Source organism: Pleurodeles waltl, chromosome 1_2 (assembly GCF_031143425.1).
Source record: "Pleurodeles waltl isolate 20211129_DDA chromosome 1_2, aPleWal1.hap1.20221129, whole genome shotgun sequence".
Taxonomy (NCBI): domain Eukaryota; kingdom Metazoa; phylum Chordata; class Amphibia; order Caudata; family Salamandridae; genus Pleurodeles; species Pleurodeles waltl.
The window spans coordinates 1,324,803,452-1,324,829,132 of record NC_090437.1 but is presented as its reverse complement, the minus strand read 5'-3'; the positions used below and the strand labels follow the sequence as shown (position 1 = coordinate 1,324,829,132).

The window sequence follows — 25,681 nt, the reverse complement described above, 5'->3', positions numbered from 1 at the left end:
ATTCAAGATGAATAGGGGGCTGCACCGGCCCTAGATCTGGGGATGCAATTAATGGGCAACTTTGCCACAGCATCCTCAATCATTTTAAGTGACCTTAAAGGGGAAGCGGTTTCATTAGCGGTGCGCATGCAGCTCCGGGATGTTCCTCAACAGGATCAAGAACATGAGCTGCGATAGAGTATTGCGGTGACCTACTCTAGTATTGGTCGCAGTAGTCTGGGGGCCAGACCAACAAAACCACAATTTCAGGGTAAATCTAATAAAGATGTTACCAAGCAAGCTCCTGAGGTTAACAAGAAACGCTGGGGTAAAAACAACAAACTCCTAAAAAAGAAAGGGGAGAATCTCCGTGTACGGAAATTCCCACAGAAGAGATATAGGCCCTCATTACAACATTGGCGGTAAAAGCCGCTTACCGCCGTGCAGAAGACCGCCAACACACCGCTGCGGCCGTGGAATTCCGCCGCAGCTATTATGACCCACAGCACGGAATCCGCCAAAATTCAGACACCCACACAAGTCCGCCACACCAAAGGTCAGTGATAAACTGGCGATAACAAATCCTCCACCGTCATACCAACAGAAATACGCCCACACTATCACGACACACGAAGCCACGCAGCGGTCTTTCAACCGCGGTATTCCATTGGCGGTACACACCGCCGCGCTCAAAATACACACACTCTTACAAAACACAGCCACATTGGACAATTCCAAATACACACACCTGATAAACATACACACACCACTCCCACACCCCCATTACAATATAAAACACACACCCACAAACCCCTACGACCACAATTACCGAGAGAAGGCCAGAGAGGGACACCACAAACAACTACCAAGCATCCACAGGCACACAATACCATCACCCACAGAACTTCCACGCACCTCACACAACACACCACTAAATATCACCCCACTTATCACTATACACCCCACCCCACACATCACCCACACCACCCCATGGCACGGCAAAGATACCCCAGGTTCTCTGAGGAGGAGCTCAGGGTCATGGTGGAGGAAATCGTCCGGGTAGAGCCACAGCTATTTGGAGCACAGGTGCAGCACATGTCTATAGGTAGGAAAATGGAGCTATGGCGAAGAATAGTCGACAGGGTTAACGCAGTGGGACAGCACCCAAGAAATCGGGATGACATCAGGAAGAGGTGGAACGACCTACGGGGGAAGGTGCGTTCCGTGGTCTCAAGACACCAGCTTGCGGTTCAGCGGACTGGCGGCAGACCCCTACCTCCTCCCCCACAACTAACAACATGGGAGGATCAAGTCTTGGCGATTCTGCATCCTGAGGGCCTCACAGGAGTAGATGGAGGAATGGACTCTGGTAAGTCAAAGCTTTACTATTACATCCCCCACCCTACCTGCATGCCATCACATACCCCCACCCTCACCCTCACCCTCACCCCCATCACTCCTACTCCTCACAAATGTCCCACTATCACAACCCGCCCATCCCAACACCAAGCCCTGCATGCAACAACAAAGCATGGACACCCATCACTAAAGCATGGCCACTGCACATACCCATACACCCCCCTAAACCACCATCACACAAGCACTGGGGTACACGGTCACCCACCTATTGCACACCATGGCACACACAGATATAATAAACATCCTTGTATACCCCTGCAGGACCCCTACCCAACGTCACTGGACAGGAGGGTCCACACATGTCCACACCACCAACAGAGGAGGCCCACATTGATGACAGCAGCTCTGTCCAATTGGATCTAGATGACCAGCCCGGCCCTTCAGGGACCTCGGGACAGTCGGTTCCCCTCACACAGGCCACTACAGACCTTCCCCCCTCTGGAAACACCAGCACATCACCCACCCAGCGGGCCCATACCTCTGTCCCCAGGGCACGTAAATCAGCAGTGTGTCCACCACTACAGGGAACCCAGGCTAACCCACCACCCCAACAACAACAGGGTAGTGGGCACAAGGTCCAGGGGACGGAGGCCCAGGAACACAGGGGAACTGGGAGGGCTGCTGTGCGACAGGGGGAGGACAGGCCAAGGGAACCCACTCTCCACGAGGCCCTTTCCCCCATCAAGGGAGCCTTCCACCACTCCCAGGAGATGATGGCAACGGTACTGGCCAAGTTTCAGGAGACCCAGCGCCTGCAGGAGGAACAGTATTTGGGCTTCAGGAAGGAACTCAGAACCATCAATTCCACCCTGGGCACCATCGTAGGGGTGCTGAAGGAAGTACTCAACACCAGCAGGGACACTGTGGCACAACAAGGGGCCCCTGACACTAGCATGGACGATGAACTGCCCACCACCTCCTCCGGCGCTAGTGGACAGGAGGCACCGCCACTGGACCACCACACCAGCACCCCACCCCCTGCAGAGGGAGAACCACCCCGCAAACGGTCCCTGAGATCCAGGACAAAGACAGAGAACGATGCCAAGACCCCCACCAAGAAATGAGACCACCCTGAATGTCATCTTTCTGTCCCACTTTGTCACCCTGTCCATCCTCAAACTACCCCAGCTCCACTTCCTATGCCCATTTGGGCAATGTACCTGTGTGACTAATAGACTGGACTCTGCCATGGACATTCCTCGACCATCACCCCTCACCATTTTACAACCCCCTCCAATAAACACCCTTGAAGCACAAAACAATCTGGAGTCAGTCTGTGATTTCGAAATAGTGTATTAGCAATTACAGTGACAAAATGCTCTTTCAATAGTAATGTCAATATACCTATGTCACACAGCTCTAGCCCATGAGGAAACAAAGCAGATGTCACACTGTGGGACCCACATCTGTGAAATCGTAAGGGAAAGTGACAACTCAGTGACCATACACTGGGTGAAACCGAAAGACAGTAGAGAGGTAGTAGTGTTAGAGTACATGTAGTAGGCAGGTCTGTATTCTTACCTGTGTCTCACTGGAAATATTGCAGGATCACTGAGTTCCTGTTATCCATGTCCTCTTCTTCTGCTTCCTCGTCTTCACTCGGCTCCACAGCTAAATAACACCGCCATCTGGACCATCCTCCTGCAGAAAAGGCACCTGTTGTCGCAAAGCTAAGTTGTGAAGCATACAGCAGGCCACAATGATCTGGCACACCTTCTTTGTCGAGTAGAATAGGGATCCACCTGTCATATGGAGGCACCTGAACCTGGCCTTCAGGAGGCCGAAGGTCCGCTCAATAATCCGCCGAGTTCACCCATGGGCCTCATTGTAGCGTTCCTCTGCCCTTGTCTTGGGATTCCTCACTGGGGTCAGTAGCCATGACACGTTGGGATAACCAGAGTCACCTGCAAATGGCGAGGGACAACTGTTAGACACACACTAACCTGTAGGGATATCCTCAGACCCAGACAACCATTCCCACTGACTTGCTTCCAGGTGCTCACCTAATAGCTACACACGGTGCCTCTGGAGTTGACCCATCACTTAAGGGATGCTGCTATTCCACAAAATGTAGGCGTCATGCACTGAGCCAGGGAACTTGGCATTAACATGGGAGATGTACTGGTCTGCCAAACACACCATCTGCACATTCATGGAATGATAACTCTTCCGGTTTCTGTACACCTGTTCACTCCTGCGGGGGGGTACTAAAGCCACATGGGTCCCATCAATGGCACCTATAATGTTGGGGATATGTCCCAGGGCATAGAAATCACCTTTCACTGTAGGCAAATCCTCCACCTGAGGGAAAACGATGTAGCTCCGCATGTTTTTCAGCAGGGAAGACAACACTCTGGACAACACGTTGGAAAACATAGGCTGGGACATCCCTGATGCTATGGCCACTGTTGTTTGAAATGACCCACTTGTAAGGAAATGGAGTACTGACAGCACCTGCACTTGAGGGGGGATTCCTGTGGGATGGCGGATAGCTGACATCAGGTCTGGCTCCAGCTGGGCACACAGTTCCTGGATTGTGGCACGGTAAAGCCTGTAGGTGATGATCACATGTCTTTCCTCTATTGTCGACAGATCCACCAGCGGTCTGTACACCGGAGGATGCCGCCATCTCCTCACATGTCCCAGCGGACTGTGCCTATGAAGGACAACAGCGAGCACAGAGTCAACCAACTCAGAGGTACGTACCCACAGCTTACACAGAACACGAATCATAATCCGAAAAGTGGCCTGTATGGCTGTTGAGGCTAGGCCTAGGTATGTGTGACAAAGTTAAAAATTAAGCCATGTGGGCCCCTGAAATGGCGGCTGTCTGACCTGTAAAGTGGGACAATGGGATGTGAGGTAACTGCGCTGGCGTTGTACACCGTTGCGGTAGGCGGTCAAAGACCGCAGCGCAATGCTGCATTGGTTAACATTGGACCCTATGGGTCCCAGGAGCCAATGACGATGTACGCCGGTGGTGACGGTACGCACCGCCGCGGACGTGACCGCCATTTTCTATCTGTTCAATCACTCGATACCTGATCTTCGACAGGAGAGGACCTACACTGCAAGTGCTGCTGTGACCTCGGTCTGGAAGAGACAATGGCTCGAGTGTCTGGGGAAAGGGCCCCTGACTTCACATCGGAGGAGTTGAAGAAACTCGTGGATGGGGTCCTCCCCCAGTACACGCTACTCTACGGTCCTCCAGACAAACAGGTAAGTACACTGGTAGCATGCTGTATGGGCTATGCCTGTGTGGAGTGGGGTGGAGGAAAGATGGGGGGGGAGATTGAGGCGTGCATGAAACGACGATGAGTGCATGTGCCACATGGCAAGGGTAGGGATGGGGGCCAATGACTGTGATGGTGCATTTGGTAATAACTTTTCTTTCCCCCCTGTACAATTCATGTAGGTCAGCACCCACCAGAAAAGAGATATTTGGCATGCCATCGCCAAGGACCTCCGTACCCTGGGGGTCTACCATAGACAGAGCACCCACTGCCTTAAGAGATGGGAGGACATTCCCCGCTGGAGCAAGAAGATGGCGGAGGCCCAGCTGGGGATGGCCTCCCAACGTGGGAGGGGTGCCCGTCGCACCATGAACCCCCTGATGTTCAGGATCCTGGCGGTGGCTTACCCGGAGATGGATGGGCGCTTGGGGGCATCACAGCAGCCACAAGGGGGTGAGTACACTCTCATCCTGCTGATTTTGCGCGCAGTGGAGGTGTCTGGGTGAGGGAGGTGGGCTGTGGGTTTCCCTAGGCCAGGGCGAGTTTATTAGGCAAGAAACCTCCGTAAGGAAGGCCATGTGGCACCCCATCCCACCTGTTTACAGTGCCAAGTACACCTAGTCATGCTCCTGTGCCATCCATGTGTGCAGATGTCGTCCATAGCCTTGTAGGCCATGTCCCAGGGATTGAACAGTGGAGCCCAAGTGCGCGGCGTAGTGCAGGGGGCTTCTGTGTCTGTTGTGTCCGCCAACGGTAGCGGTAATGCATGCACTCAACATGATTTTCTTCTGTCATCCCCCCCCTTTTTGTGGTCTCCCAGGCACCGGAGCAGGAGGGAGCTGCATCCCACATGGCCCTGGAGGGCGAGACAACGGACTCGGAGTTCACCAGTGGGACAGAGGGCGAAGGGAGCTCCACGGTGGGGACAGGAGCTGACACCAGTGACACAGACTCGTCCTCTGATGGGAGCTCCCTTGTGGTGGCTGTAACATCTGTGCCCCCCGCATCTACAGGTACAGCAGCCACCCCCCTACCAGCACCGCCCTCCCAGCAGCCCCTCAGCCTTTGCCCGGTGCCCGCTCACCTAGGAGGGTGGGCATCACCTTCGCCCCAGGCACCTCAGGCCCTGCCCCAGTCACCCCTGCTGCCCTCAGTGAGGAGGCAATTGACCTCCTCAGGTCCCTCACTGTTGGGCAGTCTACCATTTTGAATTCCATCCAGGGTATAGAAAGGCAGTTGCAACAAACAAATGCATTCCTGGAGGGCATTCATTCTGGTCAGGCGGCCCTTCAGCAAGCTTTTCAGACGCTGGCCTCAGCACTGATGACAGCCATTGTCCCTGTGTCTAGCCTCCCCCCTCCAACTTCCTCCACCCAGACCCAAACCCCTCTACCTCAGCCTATCCCCAGCACACCTTTAGACCAGCATGCACGCACGTCAACACACAAGGGAAGCTCAGGCAAACATAAGCACCACACATCCCACAGGCACTCACGCAAGCATCACACACATGCAGACATACCAACATCCACTGCCTCCACTGTGTCCCACTTCTCCTCATCTCCCTCCTCCCTCCCAGTCTTGTCTACACTCAAACCTGCATGCACTACATCTACAGCCACTACTGCCATCACCAGCACACACACCACTACACCCCGCTCACGTGCAGTCACCACCCCCACTGCCATTCACAAGTCCCCTGTGTCCTCTCCCAGTGTGTCTGTGACGCCACCTCCCAAGATACACAAACGCAGGCACACACCCACCCAACAGCCATCCACCTCACGACATCCTCCAGCGCATGCACCTTCACCCAGTCACCAAACGAACACCTCCTACAACCACAACCTCTTCCTCCACTCCCAAACCCCCTCCAGCTACCTGTCCCAGTGTCTCCAAAAAACTTTTCCTGTCCAACCTTGACCTCTTTCCCACACCTCCCCCAGCCCGTCCGTCTCCTAGGGCCCGACTCTCCAGGTCCCAACCTAGCACCTCAGCCACAACATCTCCGGGACCAGTGGTGCCTGTAGTAATCGGAATCTGGAGTGCACTGGCCACCAGGACAGCCAGTGTGGCACGGAGCCACAGCACGGACAGTCCCCCACCTGTGAAGCATCAAAAGTTGGGCAGTGCCCGGCGGGAGAGGGGGAAGACTCCAGCCAGCAAAGCCGCTCCCAGGGGTCCAGGTGGGAGTCTGGAGTAAGCTGCGACACCTTCCAAGGTGGGGAAGGGCCACAAGAAAGTCAGCAGGTCTGGGAAGAGCAGCACGGCGGAGAAGACCGCCATCATCCCCGCTGCCCAGGAGGCCACCGCCATCATCCCCACTGCCCAGGAGGCCAGCACCTGCCCTGCTGCCAAAGAGGCCACCGCCACCAGCCCCGCTGGGCCAGACACGACCGCCAGCACCAGACCCGCTGGGCCAGAGAGGACCGCCAGCACCAGCCCCATTGGGCCAGACACAACCGCCAGCACCAGCCCCGTTGGGCCATGAAGGACCACCAGCAGCTGAGTCACTGCAAAGGACCCCGCCACCACAAGCACCGCTGAACAGGGCACCACCGCCACAAGCACCGCTGAACAGGGCACCACCGCCACAAGCACCACTGAACAGGGCACCGCCGGCACATGCACCGCTGGCCCATGAGCACCAAGGGCACTGACGCTACTGAGTCCTTCACGAGCAGGATGAAGCACTCTGGGCACCAAGCCCCCTCCAGAACCAGTGGAGAATGGAATCCACTACCTCTGTCCTTGGCAGGATGAAGCACTCTGGGCACCAAGCCCCCTCCAGAACCAGTGGAGAAAGACAACCACTACCTCTGTCCTTGGCAGGATGAAGCACTCTGGGCACCAAGCCCCCTCCAGAACCAGTGGAGAAAGACATCCACTACCTCAGTACTTGGCAGGATGAAGCACTCTGGGCATCAAGCCCCCTCAGAACCAGTGGAGAATGACATCCACTACCTCTGTCCTTGGCAGGATGAAGCACTCTGGGCACCAAGCCCCCTCCAGAACCAGTGGAGAAAGACATCCACTACCTCTGTCCTTGGCAGGATGAAGCACTCTAGGCACCAAGCCCCCTCCAGAACCAGTGGAGAAAGACATCCACTACCTCAGTCCTTGGCAGGATGAAGCACTCTGGGCACCAAGCCGCCTCCAGAACCAGTGGAGACTGTCATCCACTTGAGAGACTGTGGCTTTGCACTTCCCAGGAGAAAGCAGTGGGCAAACCACCCACTGTAGAGACTTGAGAGACTGTGGCTTTGCACTCCCCAGGATGGAACAGTGGGCAAACCACCCACTGTAGAGACTTGAGAGAATGTGGCTTTGCACTCCCCAGGATGGAACAGTGGGCAAACCACCCACTGTAGAGACTTGAGAGACTGTGGCTTTGCACTCTCCAGGAGAAAGCAGTGGGCAAACCACCCACTGTGTAGACTTCAGAGACTGTGGCTTTGCACTCCCCAGGATTGAACAGTGGGCATGTGGCCCCCTTGTGGATTTGGCGTCGTGCACTCAACCAGCTGAGGTGCCCCCCCTTTCCCTCCCCCTGAGCAGTGTTCTCTCCATCATGGTCGCGGATCTTGTATGGGCCTCACCCATACCGTGTGGGCCCAGTGTTCTACGGACTTCAATGAAGCACTACCTGGACTTCTATTCTTGGTGTATATTTTTCTACAAGTAGAAACAGCGGACATGCGTGTCTCCACACCTGGTAGGGTGTACAAAGTAACGCTATAGTTAGAAGGAGACATTGATTGCACAATAGGCGCAATCTTTTGGGATCGCGTGGTAAATATATATGATATCTTGTTGGCCGAACAAGACTGGCCACCCGAATTTGTCCATACCTGCCCATATGAGGAAGAAGTTATTAAACGTTCTTTGTTGCCCCTTGTTCCGGAGGAACTCGCAGAATCCTACGCCTTTGATTGGGCATTATATCGCAACCACGTAGGTTGGGACAAACAATCCCCCTACTATGTAATTCCGATTTAAAATCAATCCCAATCACAACCCCAATATTCAATAAAACACGATGCTAAAGCACCTGTGAGATAGATTAAGACACAACCGGAGTACCAGGGCGTAATTGTACCCTGTGTCTCCCCAATGAATAATCCATTGTTCCCAGTAGCTGAACCGGACCATTCTTACAGAATAATCTTGGACTACAGACACTTAAACAGTCATACAAGCACATATGCTATACAAAGCTCACATAGCACCACACTCATGAATAACTTAGTGCATAAAAAAATACAAAACAACACTGGACATTTCCAATGGTTTCTTCTGCCAAAATATAGTGCTTAGGAGTAGAGATTTAACAAGTTTCAGCACACTAGGCTCCCAGAAAACAATTCTGTTGTTTACCCCAGGAGTACAAGAACAGTCCAGGACTGTTCACAGCTCATGTGACTGCAATTTTGCACGACATTGATCCTGAAGCATTGTCCTATGTAGAGGATATCTATCTCATGAATGATGAATTGCTACAACATTTAAGACAGGTAGCGCGCATAGTTGTGGGATTTGCTGAATTTGGCTACAAATTCAACTTAAAAAAACCAAAAATAGCCTTCTTCAGCGTCCTGTTTTGGGGATATGAGCTATTGTGTGAAGGAAAGAGCCTAGCGCCACAATTCTTAGAAAACTGTGCACAATTACAACTTCCAAAAATCCATTAAAAAACTCCAATCACTATTGGGTTTCCTAAATTTTGGCAGAACTTACATTTCAGACTATGCAGCAACCATAAAACCTCTCCATGACTTAATATGTACTGACTTTTCAAGTAAATTTTGGACAGTCGAACATACACTCATTCTCAGAGATCTGCAGACAGACATGCTTGCAGCACAACATTTACACACAAGGGACAACAAAACACATTTGGTCATCAGAGTAATTGCTGGTGCCATTGGTTTCACCTATGTAACCTTTAATGACAGTGAGACCGTCCTGATTGCATACAAATCACATTTGTACTCAACAGTAAAACAACGCTTTGCTCCCACTGAGAAAATTCTCACTGCTGTTCAGATGGGTGTCATTAAAGAAAGACCTCTAGCCCATGTCAAATGGATTATTGTCGTTTCTCCCATCCCAGCACTCGAGGCTGCCACCAAAGCCAGCGTTCCAAACGCTAAAGCATTACAACCACTTTGGATACAATGGGCCACGTCCTTGACAGCCACTGATGTAGACTACATCTTTGACCCAAAATTACAAACTCAAGAATTTTTGCAATATGAACTAGAATATCCATTTCAAGCAAACACACTGCCTATTGATCAATATCAAAGAGTCATGTACACCGATGGCTCAGCGCAACCTGCAATTGGCACAAAGCATCAATGCTCCGCTGCTGCTCAGTCGTAAGTGGCTACATGTGGGATAATACATTTTTTCCCCAACATACATACATGCAAACCCTAGGGGATTGCATCGCACAACTAGCAGAGCTGAAAGCTCTGGTAATGGCACTGGAACATACGGATCCTGCACAGCTGATGCTGATTGTTTGTGAATCGTAATACTGTGCCCAGTCCTTCAAAGAATACCTGCATTACTGGCACCAGAATGGGTTCAGAGATTCTAAAGGCAACACCATTAAACAGACTCCTGTGGGGGAAAGTAGCAGATCTGAAGGAAACGCTACTTAATGTCCATGTCGTACATACACTTGGGCACCAGCACATTGGAATACATTCTGCTGGGAATACACTGGCTGATGAAGCTGCAAAGTTAGCAGTAGCCAAAGCCACTGTTGCTGCAATAACCCGTTTAGGTGCAAAACCGGACGAAGACATATGGATTGCCGTGAAAGCTACGGCTGAGGGTACGCCCTATCCAAAAGCATTTCCTACTAAATATTCCTACCGAATGGGAGGCTGCCTAAACGCTGAGGATAAGATACCAGGCGTAGGGGTTCGAGATATTCCCAACAAAGATATAAGACCAGAGTTGATTAAAACAGCGCATGAGGGGGTAGCATCTGCCCATGCTGGTGTGGCGGCTACAATATCATTGTTACAAGTCTGTTATTTGTGGCCAGGCCTAGTCAAAGAGGCCAAGCAGTATGTCCTTTGTTGTAGCATCTGCCAACAAATTAAAGTTGCCACTGCTAAGCGCCCACTGCAGACACCCCTCCTAATTTCCAACAAACCTTTACAATGTGTGTAATTGGACCATTGTGGTCCCCTAAGACCAGATAGTGCATTCAAATACATCTTAGTCACTGTTGACTCCTGCTCCAGATTTCTATGGGTGTGGCCACAACGCTTGGCTGACACTTGGACTGTTATTAAAGATTTGAGAGCCTTTATTGGTACATATGGGGGTGGGGCTTTCCACTCAGACCGGGGCCCTGCTTTCGACTCAAGGGTATTTAGGGACGCCATGGCTTAGGTGGGTTCGAACTCCAGTACTCATCTTCATTTCATCCCGAGGGAAATAGTGTTGTGGAGCGATTAAACCATGATTTAAAGCAATCCTTAATAACCAGAGTCTTAGGTAGGGGTCGTAGTTGGCTTAATCACCTGAATGGAGTCCAGAGAGCACTTAACAATCTGCCTAGAAGGTCCCTGGGGAGGTCGTACTTCATATGAGTGCCTGTTTGGAACTCAAATGTATGTTCCAGATCTTGATGGTTCTGGCGTGGAGGCGGAAGAAACACCCTTTGACATAAGTGAACGTGTCACTGTCTTACAGGAATTTCAAGAGTTCTGTGACGACAACACTTCTGCCAGTGCTGCCTCCACAGGAATTAAGGATGTACCTGTAACGCCTACAGGCTGGATTCCTAAATTTGGGGATCTAGTATGTGAAAAGGTTGCTGTGAAAAAGGGGTTTGGTCCTTCTTATCATGCATCAGTCCCAGTCCTGGGGATACACGGTACCAGAACTGTCATTCTACCACTGTTAGCAGGTACCAAAGAAAATAGCTTTGCCTCTATTGACAATGTCAAACTACACCATGTGGCCGATCCTGCACAGGCGACTACAAGGAACAGCCAGTAGCTCCTGAATCCCTCTCATTACTGGTCAAGAAGTTCTTCTACAAGTTGTAAGCAGCAACAATGATACCTCACTGAGCTTGGGGAGGGTGGAAAATGATCTTGCATTAGTTCCATTGACATCAAACAATACAGAAATAACTGATCGATTTGACACAACTTCGATACAGACGGATGGTGCTATTTATTCTGTGCCACCGCGGGTAACACCAACTCCACCTACAAACAAGGCTCCAGTTTTTGCACAAACTTCTTCTGGATACTTTGCCGACATCAACAACAACGTTTCGGACTAATTCGCCTCTTCAACACCTGAATTGTCAAAAACACGTAAGCTGATAAATTGGCTTAAAACAACTTACTGTATTGTTCCATGGAACTATATGTGGCTCTCCTTGACTGTACTGGCTTTCCTGCTTTGGACTGGATTTGTTATAACATTCTTTTTGTTAATACATGTTCATTTTCTTCCTGAAAAATCAACCGTTGAACTGGCGGGTGAAGTCCTAAAACCAAATTCTTCTTCTCACAAGGTCCGTAGAGACTTGTCTTTAGTGAACATTTCTGCCATACCAATTCCTGATGGGATTGTTTGGGATAAAGTAACATTTGATATATACGGCCCCACAGAGGTCATTCAAATACCATATGTGTTTAAACTTTCAATGAACTATATAATAATACCCAGAGTTGTTTCTGATGATTGGGATGTGAAAACAGTTGTTACTGTGATGACTGTATTTGAAAACGAAGATGTTTATCAATCTAAACAGAATGATGGTGATATTTTTTGCTATAATTATTATGTGCACCATTCCATCCACAGAGCCTAAAGACTGTTTTTAATTATACGGAATGGGAACATTGTCCGTCTCCACCGCAAGGGAGTTCATATTCTGAAAAGTTTACATATTTTTCTGGGTACGATGTTAAAAATGCTGAGTCATATTATTTTAAATTGCCACCTACAGAAAACATACGCATACTGTTGACAAATACGAAATACGAAATGTATTTATTCAGATTCCTTTGTAACCTGGTTGACTATAGAAGGCTATGAATATTGGCTGAAGTTGATTGACTTAAAAAGTGTGTGGGGAACTAGACAATGGCAAATACGGGGGAAGGAAGCTTTATTTAGAGCATGCCTGATACCTGTTCAAATTATATTTTTAAATGAAACTGTACAACAAACAAGTTGTTTAGGCTTAGCAAAGATTAAGGAATTAAACACGCCCAGTATTCCTGTCCCTTCAAAATTTTATAAATGGCAAAAATATATAAATGCAACAAGATCAGCTCGATGAATGTGTCTAGAATGGCACGTGTAATGTTTCACTGTCACATCCTGGTGGGTGGTTATTGTGGCCAATAGATACCAATTGGTGTCATACACATTTTATAAATAGAACTGGTAGGCAGGACCCACGCTATATATCATCCAAACATGCGGGGATAGTAACAACATACAGTGTAGGGAAACTGTGCCAGCAATGGTTAAAGAGTTTGTCACTAGATGCAATTAGAGAACACCTCAGTCTTCTGTCCAATAACACCGACTTACAGGACTTCGTGTTAGGCCCCAGAAAACAACACAGAAAGCGCTTTTTATATGAAGTATATAATGAAATTTGGAAGCGTTCCCAACAGGAAGCCGCTGCCCGGTTAAGGCAAACAGACCAAGAACATTTACAGAAGGCATTAGCTGTTGTAGATAATGGGATTAATACCTTGTCTGACCGGATATACACCTTAAATAACATTGTTTCTTCTGCAATAGACATTATACAAACAGATATGTCTTCCTTACATCATGGACAGAGTCAACTAAGGTCCATTATGCAGTTGGGTTGGACAATTCAAACATTGAAGGCAGGTCACATTCCCTAGCAACATGTCAGTGCAAGGGAGATATTTTCTACTTTTTATTTAATGCAACAACAACAACAACTAATGGCTAAGAAAGAAGTGACTTATGCCATGCCAAACATCGACAAGTTAGAAAAGTTGCCTTTTTCTGTGGCTGAAATACCATCTGCTGAGTGGTTAATACACGGAGTCATTAATCTGCCTATTTCCACACTACAATTCACATCCTGTTTAAAACACATTCCAGTAGGCAGATATGAAAGGTTGGGAGATAGTTACATCTATGAGGTGTGGGACCTACCCTTCTCGTACAAATGTCTAAGTGGAATGAAAGAAGTCTTTCTTAGCGGTATTGAATGCAAGACTTCTGTCAGCCACTCAATGGTTTATAAACAGCTGTCCTTGCATGGGGTCTGTAACGCGTTGCATAAAACTTGGCTTGTTATCTGAAGGGCGTTCCAGTCCCCTTGATTAGACCTACTTTCCAGGTGCTTTCAAACGGCAGCTATGTCCTTCTCAATGGTGAAGACTGTTGTGGGTTGCGAGCCGGAATAGTTTATGTTGTTTCGGTCTCTAAGATTATTACATGCTGCGGGAACGTGCTTTTTCCTGTCACTAGAAAAAAAGTGTTAGCTGATATTTGGCCCCATATTGCTACTTCAAATGTGAATTTTGAAAAGTTGAGCAGACTCAAGGCTTTATTGTTTCAAAAACATGTAGCTCTCACATCTGCACGCGAGACCTGCGCACTTCAGGTAGCAAGGTCGTCAGCAGAGATACAGTCCCTTTTAAGTACCAACTTTCCGAGACTCTTTGGTGAACTCGTGGGACGAATATTTAATGCGTCCAGTACTACTAGAATCGCAAATTTCTTTAAGACTGTTGGTTCTGGTTTCGTTCACACTATCTCTTCCATATTCAGTTTAATACCAACAGCCATCCACTCAATATTCTCCAGTTTTTAAGGGGGATTTCCGATTACTTTGGGTATAATAGTTGGCATTTTGCTGTTGCTATTTTTTTATGCGCAATGGCTGTCCCGCCGCAACATGGAGGAATAAGAGCTCTTCCATCAGCGCAGCTGTGTCATGAACGCATGATGCAGTATTTTGGAGAAACACCCCTGGAGCAATTGGAGTGTGACTGGTCCCTGTTATTCAGACCGGTTTTTCATTGTGTGCAGCCCTTGTTTTGGTGCCTCTCGTGCTCTTTCGAACATGCGCTGGAAGTTTGTCTTTCTAATCGGCACTTGCTTTCATTGGACACTGATCTGTTTATGTTCTCACTGAGGGTCTATTACCAGACATGCGCGTTGAGGGTGCGTTTGCTACTGGAAGCTGCTTATGAGTTGCCCTTCCTGAAGGATGAGGCTCTTACCTCATCATTGAGCACACCACGGAATGCTGCTGCCTTGGCTGAGGCTCAGGCTATGGAACACGACTGCTCTTTGGTCCTTCTCAGCGATGCCTTTCCAACATTGACACCTGCCGAAGTAGAAGATTTCCTGTCCTCCATTGTCCCGGAATCGATTGGAAATTATAAAACTGACTCTGACCATTGAAATTCGGTCCTTTTTATTCCACATGTTGACATTTTAAATTGTCCTTTTTTACACTCATGTGTCCTTTTAACTTATCGTTATTGACATTTAAAAAAAATACATCTTAGGTTGAGTTTTATTAGTTTTTATGTATATTTAGGCTTTGAACCACCTTCAACTGACAAGGGAAGGGTGTTGTGTAGCTATTTTAGTTATAGCTCCATGCATGTTATTTTAGCATACTAGGCCTGCCGCTGTGCACTTTAACCTAGATATATTTTATTCAGCTTTGTTTTATTATTGTTTCTATCTAACTGTTTTTGCCTAGGCCAGCACTCTGTTCTCACACAAGGCTTTCTTGCTCACTCTGTGCTTCTTCCAAGGATGCAGTAAGATAAGTTGCCAGTGAACGTGGAACAAGCTTTGTTTCTCACATTCATAGAAAAACACAAATCCTTACGTAGGGACATTTTCTCAGAACATCAGCTGTTTGATTATAAAAACACTTCCTTGTCCCCTACACATTAGAGGGAGATTCCAGCCAGAGAACCACGACTGTATGCTGATTGCTGAACGCTTCGCTACAGCTGCTTATGCAGACTTCAGGCCTTTGCTCAGGTATAGGGGATGATGTCCTCCCAGGGGAACCTGAAGGGCAGAATTAGAGTTTAAGACACTGTGCTCTATTATAACATCGGTAGGAATTAGTCTATTGATTCCAGTGACAATATGGTGGCGTTATTTCGATGCTTTACTCTCCTTGTCACAATTTTAATCTTCTCATGCTGTTTCGTCCTGGTTATTGCAGCCCATGCTTTGCTATCTGAGATGCAGTTGCTTCATTAAAACATTATTGAAACATATACTGCCTCTGTTTGTCATTGAGTATGTGAGACTAATGTAACTGAGAGAAACGGATGAGACCTGAGAGACCACGGTTTCACTGAGAAATCAATAATGTCATGCGCTCGGCTGCCCAATCATCCCTGCCCTTGGGTGGAGATGAGGCACTGATAGTTAGCTGGAGCAGAACCCGGATTGGAGTGACAGGTGTCACCTGTAGTGGGTCAGTTCAGTCTCCCACACCGCAGGCAATTCTGCCGCTCAAAATCCAGTAGTCTCATTAGAATAATGAGAGCTTACACGACAATAGAGTCTCAAAGTTGTTAGTGTCCAGGCCCCCTGATAACAAGGTTGTCTGGGCCAGAACTCCTTCCTTAATCTGTTGGGATGCATTGATGGCAGCAGCACAGAGTGTACTACCCTCTAGGGCCATGCATCCAGAAGCACCCAACACTGCCATAGCAGCCTGAGTGTTCTGATGCAATCACAAAAGACAAACGCAACGTGGCACACAGCCCATGTGCCCTGTCCGCTACACACTGCATTCACCTCTCTGGCAGGCCTTCTATGCCTAATAAACTATATTGTATGTGTGGGCATAGATGCATGAGCAATATGCCTCTACTGTGTCCTTGACAAACCTGGGACATAGTAATTGAGCAGGGCAGCCATTTTAATGCATGTGCTGAACACTGGTCAGTATGAGTTTCACAGCCACATGATGGCTACCCTGAACCCGGGATGTTTGGTATCAAACAACTCAGAATTATTAATCCAAACTGGTACCAGCATTGGGTTGATTACAAAATGTACACACTGCTCACCTTAGCATGGTATGGTTGCTGGCTGGTCAAAGCCTGCCTGCCACCACTAGACAAGATTCTGAGCCCCTGGGGTGAGAGATCCTGCTCTCTGTGATTCAGATCAAAGCCCTGCCTGGGGGGAGGTACGAACACGCCCTCCCTCAGTAATGTGCACCGTCCTTGAAACTTGAACCCCAGGCCTGCTGCTAGCAGCAGAAGGCGACCCCTGTTTCAAACCCCCATTTTTGGTGGGAGCAAAGGTGGGAAACCAGACAAAGGACAGGAGGAGTAGTCAGTCCTGGCTGCAACACCCCCAAGGTGTTGCATGATAGGTGACCCCTCCATTTCATTTTGCTCAATCCTGCATGGAAAGGAAATAGCTAATCAGGTATAGGGTAGTGACCTTAGCCCACAGGAAGTGGTCACTTAGTGGTTGCAGCCACCTTAAAGTAGATAACCCATTGGTCACTACTATGTACTCTCTAAAATGCCTACTAAATACAATATGTAGTGGACATCCCTAGACCAAGGACAAAAGAAGAACTGAAGTCCTGCTGCACCAAGAAGAGGTGCTGAACCTTGCCAGCCTCACCCTGAACTCGACAATCGCCGCTGACGGGTTGCTTGGACTTTGGACAGATCCTACAAACCCCCAGAGGACCTCCACTCTTCACAAATTGCCAGAGTTCTCCCTCCAGAGTGAAGGCATCACTTCACACTATCAAGGAACCAAAGACCCAGTGAAGGCCACTTCACTGACCGGCTGCAGACCAAGGAACCAGACAACACATCTGGAACAAACTTCGCCAGTTGGACCGTGAGGACAAACTCTGCCAGTGTGCCACATTTGGTGGTACTGCACCCTCCAGTGGCCAGACCGTGTGATAGCCCTCGGTACTGGTTACCACACATCGGACACCCAGAAGGACAATCCATTCCGTACTGAAAAAGGACCAGGAGGAAGCCCGAGTTGAGGTACTTCAGAAACCACCTGGAACTCCCACCAGAGTGCCCCTGCTGAGCTGTAAGCAACCCTCAAAGAGACTTGCTTCAAAGGGCAATTTTGCACATGCTCCTGGCTCACTGATTCGCTCTGCACCTGGCCACCCTGTACGGAAGATCCAGCTGTACCCTAAGGATCCCCTAGCCTGTGCGACCTTGACACCCCAAGGGGACTTACCGGACTTACCTTTAATTCCACCTGTGCAGCGCTTTTCCAAGTGGTCCCCTGCAGTGGCCCAGTGACTTTCTGCATCTAGGCTGGTCTGTAGTGCCCACTAACGACCTCAACATACTTGCAAAAGCAGACATTGATAAACACACTTCCTGATTTTATGTGCATTTATAAAGTATTTTTTCTATTGATTCCTATAGTGCGTAGTTATGCACAAAAAGACTACATAACTTAAAAAAGTACTTACCCAATTTTGAAAATCTTGGTCTTAAAATTTATATAAAAATCTGAAGTATTTTTGTAAATTGGTCTTGAGTTATTCTTTTGAATGTGTGGTCTCATTTATTGATACTGTGAGTAAAACAAATACTTTGCACTTCTCCATGATTAGCCTAGCTGCTCGACCAAGCTACCATAAAAATCACAACATTACTTGGTCTAGTTATCACCTCTGTAAACCAACGTGTGGACCCCCTGCAAAGTGTACCTAGCTTTGCACACTATATAGAGGACCAGCCTCCTACAGACTGGGGTGAAAGCCCTGGTCAAGCAGCAACCACAATCCTAGTCAGGGTAAGGCACAAGCAAACCACAAAATAACCTGTGTGAACCCCAGGGAGCTTGGCACTGTCATTCTTCTTTTAAATCTATCAGGTCTGAGATTTTACAATTATTTGCTCTAGGCCCCACACATATTACTCTCTGTGTCACCCCACTGTCTGAACTAATTGACTCACTTGGGCTTAGCCGTTTTGCAGACGCAGGCAGCACACATATTGGACAAAGTCTTGGCATGAGCAATTCATGAACTTCCTTGACTCTGTCACCAACTAGAACATTCACTAACCATACGATTATGGCTGATGTCCCCTTTTTTTGTCCGACCCTGTATGTGGATCTCTGACTTTTGACAGGATATACCTAGATCCTTTCTGTCCCCCTCTTTGTCTTGTAGGCAATCTGAGTGTCATTTTGGTCCATCTTCTGAGGGTCATAGAAATAAACCTCTGTCCATGTATTTACTCATGCTGAAGATCATTAGGAGGATTGCGTCGCTTTTGCCTAAGGCCTCTAGAAAACCTCTGGTGTATGCTCTGATAACTTCCATGTTATATTATTATAGTTATTCTTACAGACCACTTGACTATCAGGTTTTAAATGGTTCAGAAGAGATCTGCTAAAGGAGTCTTGGCCTTAAATAAATAATAAATAAGTGTTCTTTTAGTTTTTCCCACTTAGCCCATCTTTATTGGATGGCCATAAAGGAGCACAGTCTCTCCTAAGCTCTCTGTTTTTGACACAGTATCACCAATGATCATCTATCTAGCAACTACACAAACTCTCTTTTCGCCTTCTATAGCTCTTCCAGGACCCTTTGTTTCAGTTTTCTCCATTTTATTCTCTATCCATTGATGCAGGAAATCCATGCTCCTAAGCCTAAGAGTAGAGAAGTGTCTGATGAAATTTTGGAAAATGTAAAGATTTATTGATTCACTATCTTATTTTAATGATTTGGTCCAGACGTTTCCCATCTTTCAGAATTGGCCCAGGGCAACATTTTCTGATGCACTTTATAAAACAAACAGTCAAACTAATCAATCAATTAAATATTTGTTCCAAATCCATTCTAAAGACATAGGGCCTGATTTAGAGTTTTGAAGATGAGATACTACTGAATACATGTGGGATACCCTCTATATAAGTGCATTATTTCCTATGACACTGGCAATACGGAAGATGGCATATCCATCATATTTATGAAAAATATCCCATCTGTCAATCTCTAAGTCATACCTATAGAATGGCTACCTATCGGCAAGTGTATCTGGGTTTCATTTTTTGGTGTGTCAAAAAGTCATCTCAGGCCAGGCAAAGGCCATGAATTTCTTCAATATCTATCTGTGCACATACTCCAGGTTGGTCTTTTAATTCCTCCTTGATTATACGTATATTCCTGCTCACAATATGCAAGGCTTGTCTAGAAGGCAGCTTTATGTATTATCTCACTAACATGTTTTAGAATTGCCCACACTCTATTCTTCATCTATGGAATAACCATCTTGTATGCCAATATCTCTAAAGGTGTGGTGTTTCTCCTTCCTGTTTTTTTTCCTGTAGTATTAAAAATTAGCCCAGAACCTAGACACTCTTTTGAGTATTTACTGTGCTCTAAAACGAACTATGGTTCACTGATTCAAGAGCATAGACACATTTGTTTCATCTGTTGGTGGCTTCGCTAGGAGAGAAGATACCCTAGATATCAATTACAGTTCATGAGTTTAGCTCTATGGGATGAATTTAGACAATAAGCAGCGTCAGAGCAAACAGTGTTAGAATAATGGGTCACAGCATCTTCCTGGTCTGTCTGCTTTCTGTAGAGCTCAAAAATCTTTCAACGTCTTAGGAGAACTAATCAGTGCATCTTCCTAGGATAAAGAAGCTTGCCACACTTCTTCCTAGGTTGCTCTTCTTCTATCTTAAAAAGTATTGCTCTACTCATACCACAGCTTGATTTCCTGATATGTATAAAGTCACTTCTCTGTCTTCAGATGCTTTTAAGATATGGAACTATTGATGGAAGCAACACCAAATAATGTCTGACATTTGATGACAATCAACTATACTACATTGTTTAATTCATATGATGGTATTTGCAAATGATTGTTCACAAGTTAACTACTTAATGTTGTTTCAGTGGTTTAGCAGTTGGAATTCACAACACAAGCTCAGCGGAAGCATGCCAGTATGTAGCTGAAAACTGTAAAGCAAATATCCTTGTGGTGGAGGACCAACAGCAGCTTTTGAAAATCCTACAGGTAATCCTGTTACTTATTACCTCCATTGCCATGCATGCAAAATTATTATCTTAATGTTGCAGAAGCCTTGAGTTAGTGCAGTGACTCAGAAGAATTTGTCCTGATCATTTCCCCTACATGTTGAACAATTTTTAGTTTCCCTCTTACTATCCAGTGCATATATGGATGTCTCCTGTTCTGAGATAGTTTAATAGTCCCCGTTGTCATGTCTGAGAATTTACTACCATATTACATGCCTAAATCAGTACAAAATCATTGACACTAATCAGTCACACGTTTGCAGGCAATACATACAACTTGAAAAGGGTAGTGCCTTCCTTGTTTTCAGCTCATCTAACTGCAGGGTGGTTGACTTGAGTGAAATTTTAGATTGTACATTTGTCAATGATCCTATCAAAGGCTTTGTCACAATGAACACCACTGTCGGCCTGAATCTGTGCCATGATCAGAACATTGGACAACCTATAAAAAAAAAATTGGTATTAAGCTCATACGATATTACATGCCTGGCAAAGGTCAAAAACTTTCTCTTATCAGCCTCAAACACATTTACTCGAAATCATTCCTGGTGGGTCTGGATTATTTGGTCCTTGCTTCAATACTGAGGTCCTTTCAAAACAATAAGGGAGAATTCTATTTTTCTGTTTTGTTGTCTATCATCATCAACATCTCAGAGCTATTTGTTTGTTTTAAGTTTCCTATAATCATTTTACAAATTGATCCTGATTTCCAGTAGACACAATTAGATCTGGAGATATTTTAGTTTGCCCAAATATACAATTGCAGGATTGGTTGTTTGAGGCTTGCAGAGGAAAGGCTGTGACCTTATCTGACAGTGGAGCATTACATGCAGTAGTGTGCCTCATGACAGAGTGGCTGAGGATCCTAAACCAGTTTTACAAACTGGATTATCTAGCTGGTAAAATCAAATCTGATGTTTCTGTACTTGGCAAACGAGGGTGCAGAAACAAGGCATCTTATAATAGGAATGAGAAATATCCTAGCATTTCACTTTCCAACTTGTGGTCAGCCTCTTTTGTGCATGCCACATCCAGCAATGCACCTTATACATTTCTATGGCAACATAATTGCTTAAAAGCTTGTACAATTGGTATCAGTTACCATACTTGTTCATTTTGCAGAGCAACCCACTTCTATTTGTAAAAGATAACATCTAAATCATATCCAGCAGCCTTTAAGTGCCACAGTATTCTTAAAACTAGTATTTGAGGGTTAAACCCACATTCCTCTTCTATAATTGAATTTATTCCTGAAATGTACTGTGAAGCTGCTTCTTCTGTGTGTAAGCTGTTTATTATATTTCAGAATAAGACAGAGGGAATTTTATGGTGGCCTTTTCTTGGCGCACCTTGTATGGATCACTCACTCATTTAAAAGCCAAAACCAGTCAAATATGACACCTACTATTAGCCCATCATTTCTTGTATTTTTTGCATATGTAATAGAGGTATCTGAAAAAATGAAAACGTGTTACAGAAATGCATAACTGAAAGAAATGATTTTCAGTAATCAATAGGTGCTGTGTGAAGTATTTCGTTTAAGGGAATCAGTTTAGAGCATAGTGCAAGATCCAAGATGTATGAGGTCAGGGTCACCTTATAAATGACATTCTAAAAGAGAAAGCATGTTGAAGAAGACGTTTATCCTTAATCTAATGTAGCTGTAGAGTTATCTGAGTGGAGGTATAGTTGTGATTCTAGGAATACCAGTTATATGTGAAAACATTCTGGAATTATACCATTATAGTCTCTTGGCAAAGAATGCTATGTAAAGACTAGTGGGGAAATTGAGAACATTAGTTTTAATTGTCTTCTATATGCGTGGAGAATAGAAGCCATTCAAGACTGGAAGAATACCACAGATATTTGCCCTAACTCCATTGCTGGCCTTAGAACTCTGTGAACATTCCTCATGCTTGATGTGGCTTATTCCTAATTGCCACTTTTAACTTGTCTGAATGTAGTGGTGTGCAAAATTTTCACAATTGTCTTCTGCATGATTATGCAAATTTTTGACAAAAATTGGGAAATTTTGGGGAAAATACACAGAATTACGCAAAATGCAAATCAGTCATTTTGCACTATATAGTAGCTTAAGATGAGCCAATGTGTCAATTTGTGGCACATGGATTTAAACAGATCACCAAGAACAAGAGCCACTTGGATTTTGTTGTTAGCATGTGTTCAATGTACATTTTGACAGGGAATGGTGCTTAATTATGCGAAGTGAGAAACAAGCATAACATGAAATTTAAAAAAATCCAAAAATTATGTGAATTAAGCCTGTGTAATTTAAATTTCACCCAGGCCTATTTATGAGTCCATAGTATTTGGTGTAGAAAGTGCATCCAAAACCTGGGAGTAAAATTCCACTTGTGGACTACTGCACCACCCACTACTGTGCCATCCATTACAGTAGCATGACAAAGATGACTTTAGCCCTATCCTGTGTTGCATGACTACTGCATTGTACAACCAGCAATACTGTCTGTGAAAAATAACCCTTTTGGACAGGAGAATGAGTTATTTTAAATATGAATAAGTACCCCTTGTGTAGACTTTGCACCTCACAAGGCAGGGTGCATGATATGTAGAACATGTAGAAATGTGAACTTAACATTCCTTACAGTGACTACAACCCAAATATTTTTTTCTTTTCAAGAAGGCTCTGGCTGACCCATAGGGAATAATGTTAAGTTGGATTAGACATTATTTCTGCTTTCCCTGGATTTTCACCTGTTAGAAGCATGAATACACTGTTGCATAGGTTCTCATTATCCTAATGAGAGTACTGGATTTGGTCAGCAGAATCACATAGATCGTGCAGTATTAAATACAATTCCAGACCATGTGACACCTGTTGGCCTAACCTGGTTTTTCCCGCTAACTGGCAGTGCCTCACCTCCGCCCAAGAGCAGGGATGGTTGTGGCAACCGGGCGCATGACAAGTAAGACTACTCAGGGGAATCGTGGTCGATCAGATCTCGTCCCTTTCTCTCAGTTACATTAGTCTCACACAGGCAAAGATAGACAGAGGTAGAACATAGTTCAAAAAGGGTTTATTGAAGTAACTGCATCTTCTATAAAATGGCATTTATTGCAATACTTAGGATGATAAAACACACTAAAACCAAAATTGTGACAAGGAAAGTGAAACACAAAAACAGTCCCACCATACTGTCACTAGGAGTGATAGATTGATATGTATATATCTTTCCTACCTAAGCTATGTTAGAGCTCAGCATAATAAGCCTAATCCGCCCTTCAGGTTTCCCCCCTGGAAAGACATCATCCCTCATACCTGAGCAAGGAAGCCTGTGGACTAGAGAGACACCGACTCCATGTAGGCCAGGGTTTCGGCAGTCTAAGCAAGCAGCTGTAACGAGGCAATCAGCAATCATCATGCAATTGTGGTCCTCTGGCTCGAATCTCCCGCTAATGTGAAGGGGACAAAGGAGTGTTTTTATGTTCTAAGAAAGAGTCCCCAGGTAAGAATGTGTGTGTTTCTGTGAATCTTGGAGACACAGCCTACCACTTTTGCCGGCAACCCTATCTGACTGCAGCCTTGAGGAAATCACAAAGTGAAATGAATGTCCTGCTGTGAATATAATGCTTTCCTAGTAAAAAGAACAATTAGCTAGAGAAAATAAAACAACATCGCAAATGTGGCTATTGCTAGAAAAATAAAGCAATGCTGAATAAAATGTAACTGGGCTAAAGTACACAAGGGCAGGCATAGTTTGCTAGAATAACATGTCTAAAATATGGCTAAAATAGCTATACAGCAACACCACGCATTTAAATATTTATCAGAAGGCTACCTTAAGGGTGAAGTTGGATTATTAAGAAATATTAAGGAAAAGTAACTTTTAGAAAATGACCTTTCTCCTGCCTGAAGTTCCTCGAAGCAGATTTATATTAGCGCTCAAACAGTAGCCTATTTTATAATTAACCCTAATGAGATGTGAGAACTGCTCCCCGAGCAGAGACACTGACTGGGTGTGAGGACGTGTTTATCTCTTTTACTGGTGAGAAGACATACTGGATTGTGGCTAGGAACTTATTTTTGAAAGAGGACTCCACTGTAACAAGCATGTTAGGTGATAACTAGAATGCCCCAGCTTATGCCCTCCCAGTCAAGCAGGCACCAAACCCAAAGGAGGAGCTGCCCCCAAAACTGGTTTGAAGTGACCACAGAGAAGGGGACTGCTCATTATCTTAGCCACACCTTCGGGACAAGGGTTTACCATCTTGGGTTCTAGGAGTGAGGGGTACTATGGGATTGTTTACAGTAGGACACATATCAGCTGGTAGAAAAGTGGGTTAGATTACTGCTGGGAACCTTTACCCTGTTGGTTAAGGAGGGGTCACCCCCCACCCACTTGCTAGTGCCAGGCATAAAACTGTCATCTGAAGTCACCACCTTCAAAACATTTTCACTTGGAGCTTTTTCCGCCAAAACCAACAGCTTCAGCTGAGTGCATTTCAAACTTCATGAAGACTTTCTGCTGAATAATTTTGACTTCCATAAAAAAGATTTAGGGTCTCATTATGATTTTGCCAGTTGGACAGCCAGACCACCATTTTGGCGGCCCTAATAAGACCACCATGTTGGCAGTCTCTCAGACTGCTATATTACGAGCTATACAGGTAGGACTGCTGACTACCAATAAAAAAAGACCAGAAACAACCCTGAGGCCGGGAAATAGGCGGTTTGACCACCCGCCCTGACAGCACAGCGACCAACCACTGACCGTATTACAAGCCCAAAGTCGCAGTAACGGACACCCATGGTGGTCAGCCAGTGGAGGTCTGACCCACTGCATTTCATGGTCACTAAAGTAATACACAATGGCACATTGGATGGATTTGAAAACACCACACAGCTGACACACATTGCCACACTTGTCACCATAAAACATACCTTTTCACACACCACAATCCTTTGCATTTCAATACAAAA

The 25,681-nt window shown here is 46.1% G+C and overlaps 1 protein-coding gene across 1 annotated transcript in view; it reads left to right on the top strand.

Moving 5' to 3' along the window:
- LOC138251486 (long-chain-fatty-acid--CoA ligase ACSBG2-like) overlaps nucleotides 1-25,681 on the top strand; it is a 280,648-nt gene that overhangs the window by 56,045 nt on the left and 198,922 nt on the right. Inside the window, exon 4 of the mRNA XM_069205653.1 lies at nucleotides 20,578-20,698. Within this exon, the coding sequence (XP_069061754.1) occupies nucleotides 20,578-20,698 (121 nt within the window). The remainder of the gene's footprint in view (nucleotides 1-20,577; nucleotides 20,699-25,681) is intronic.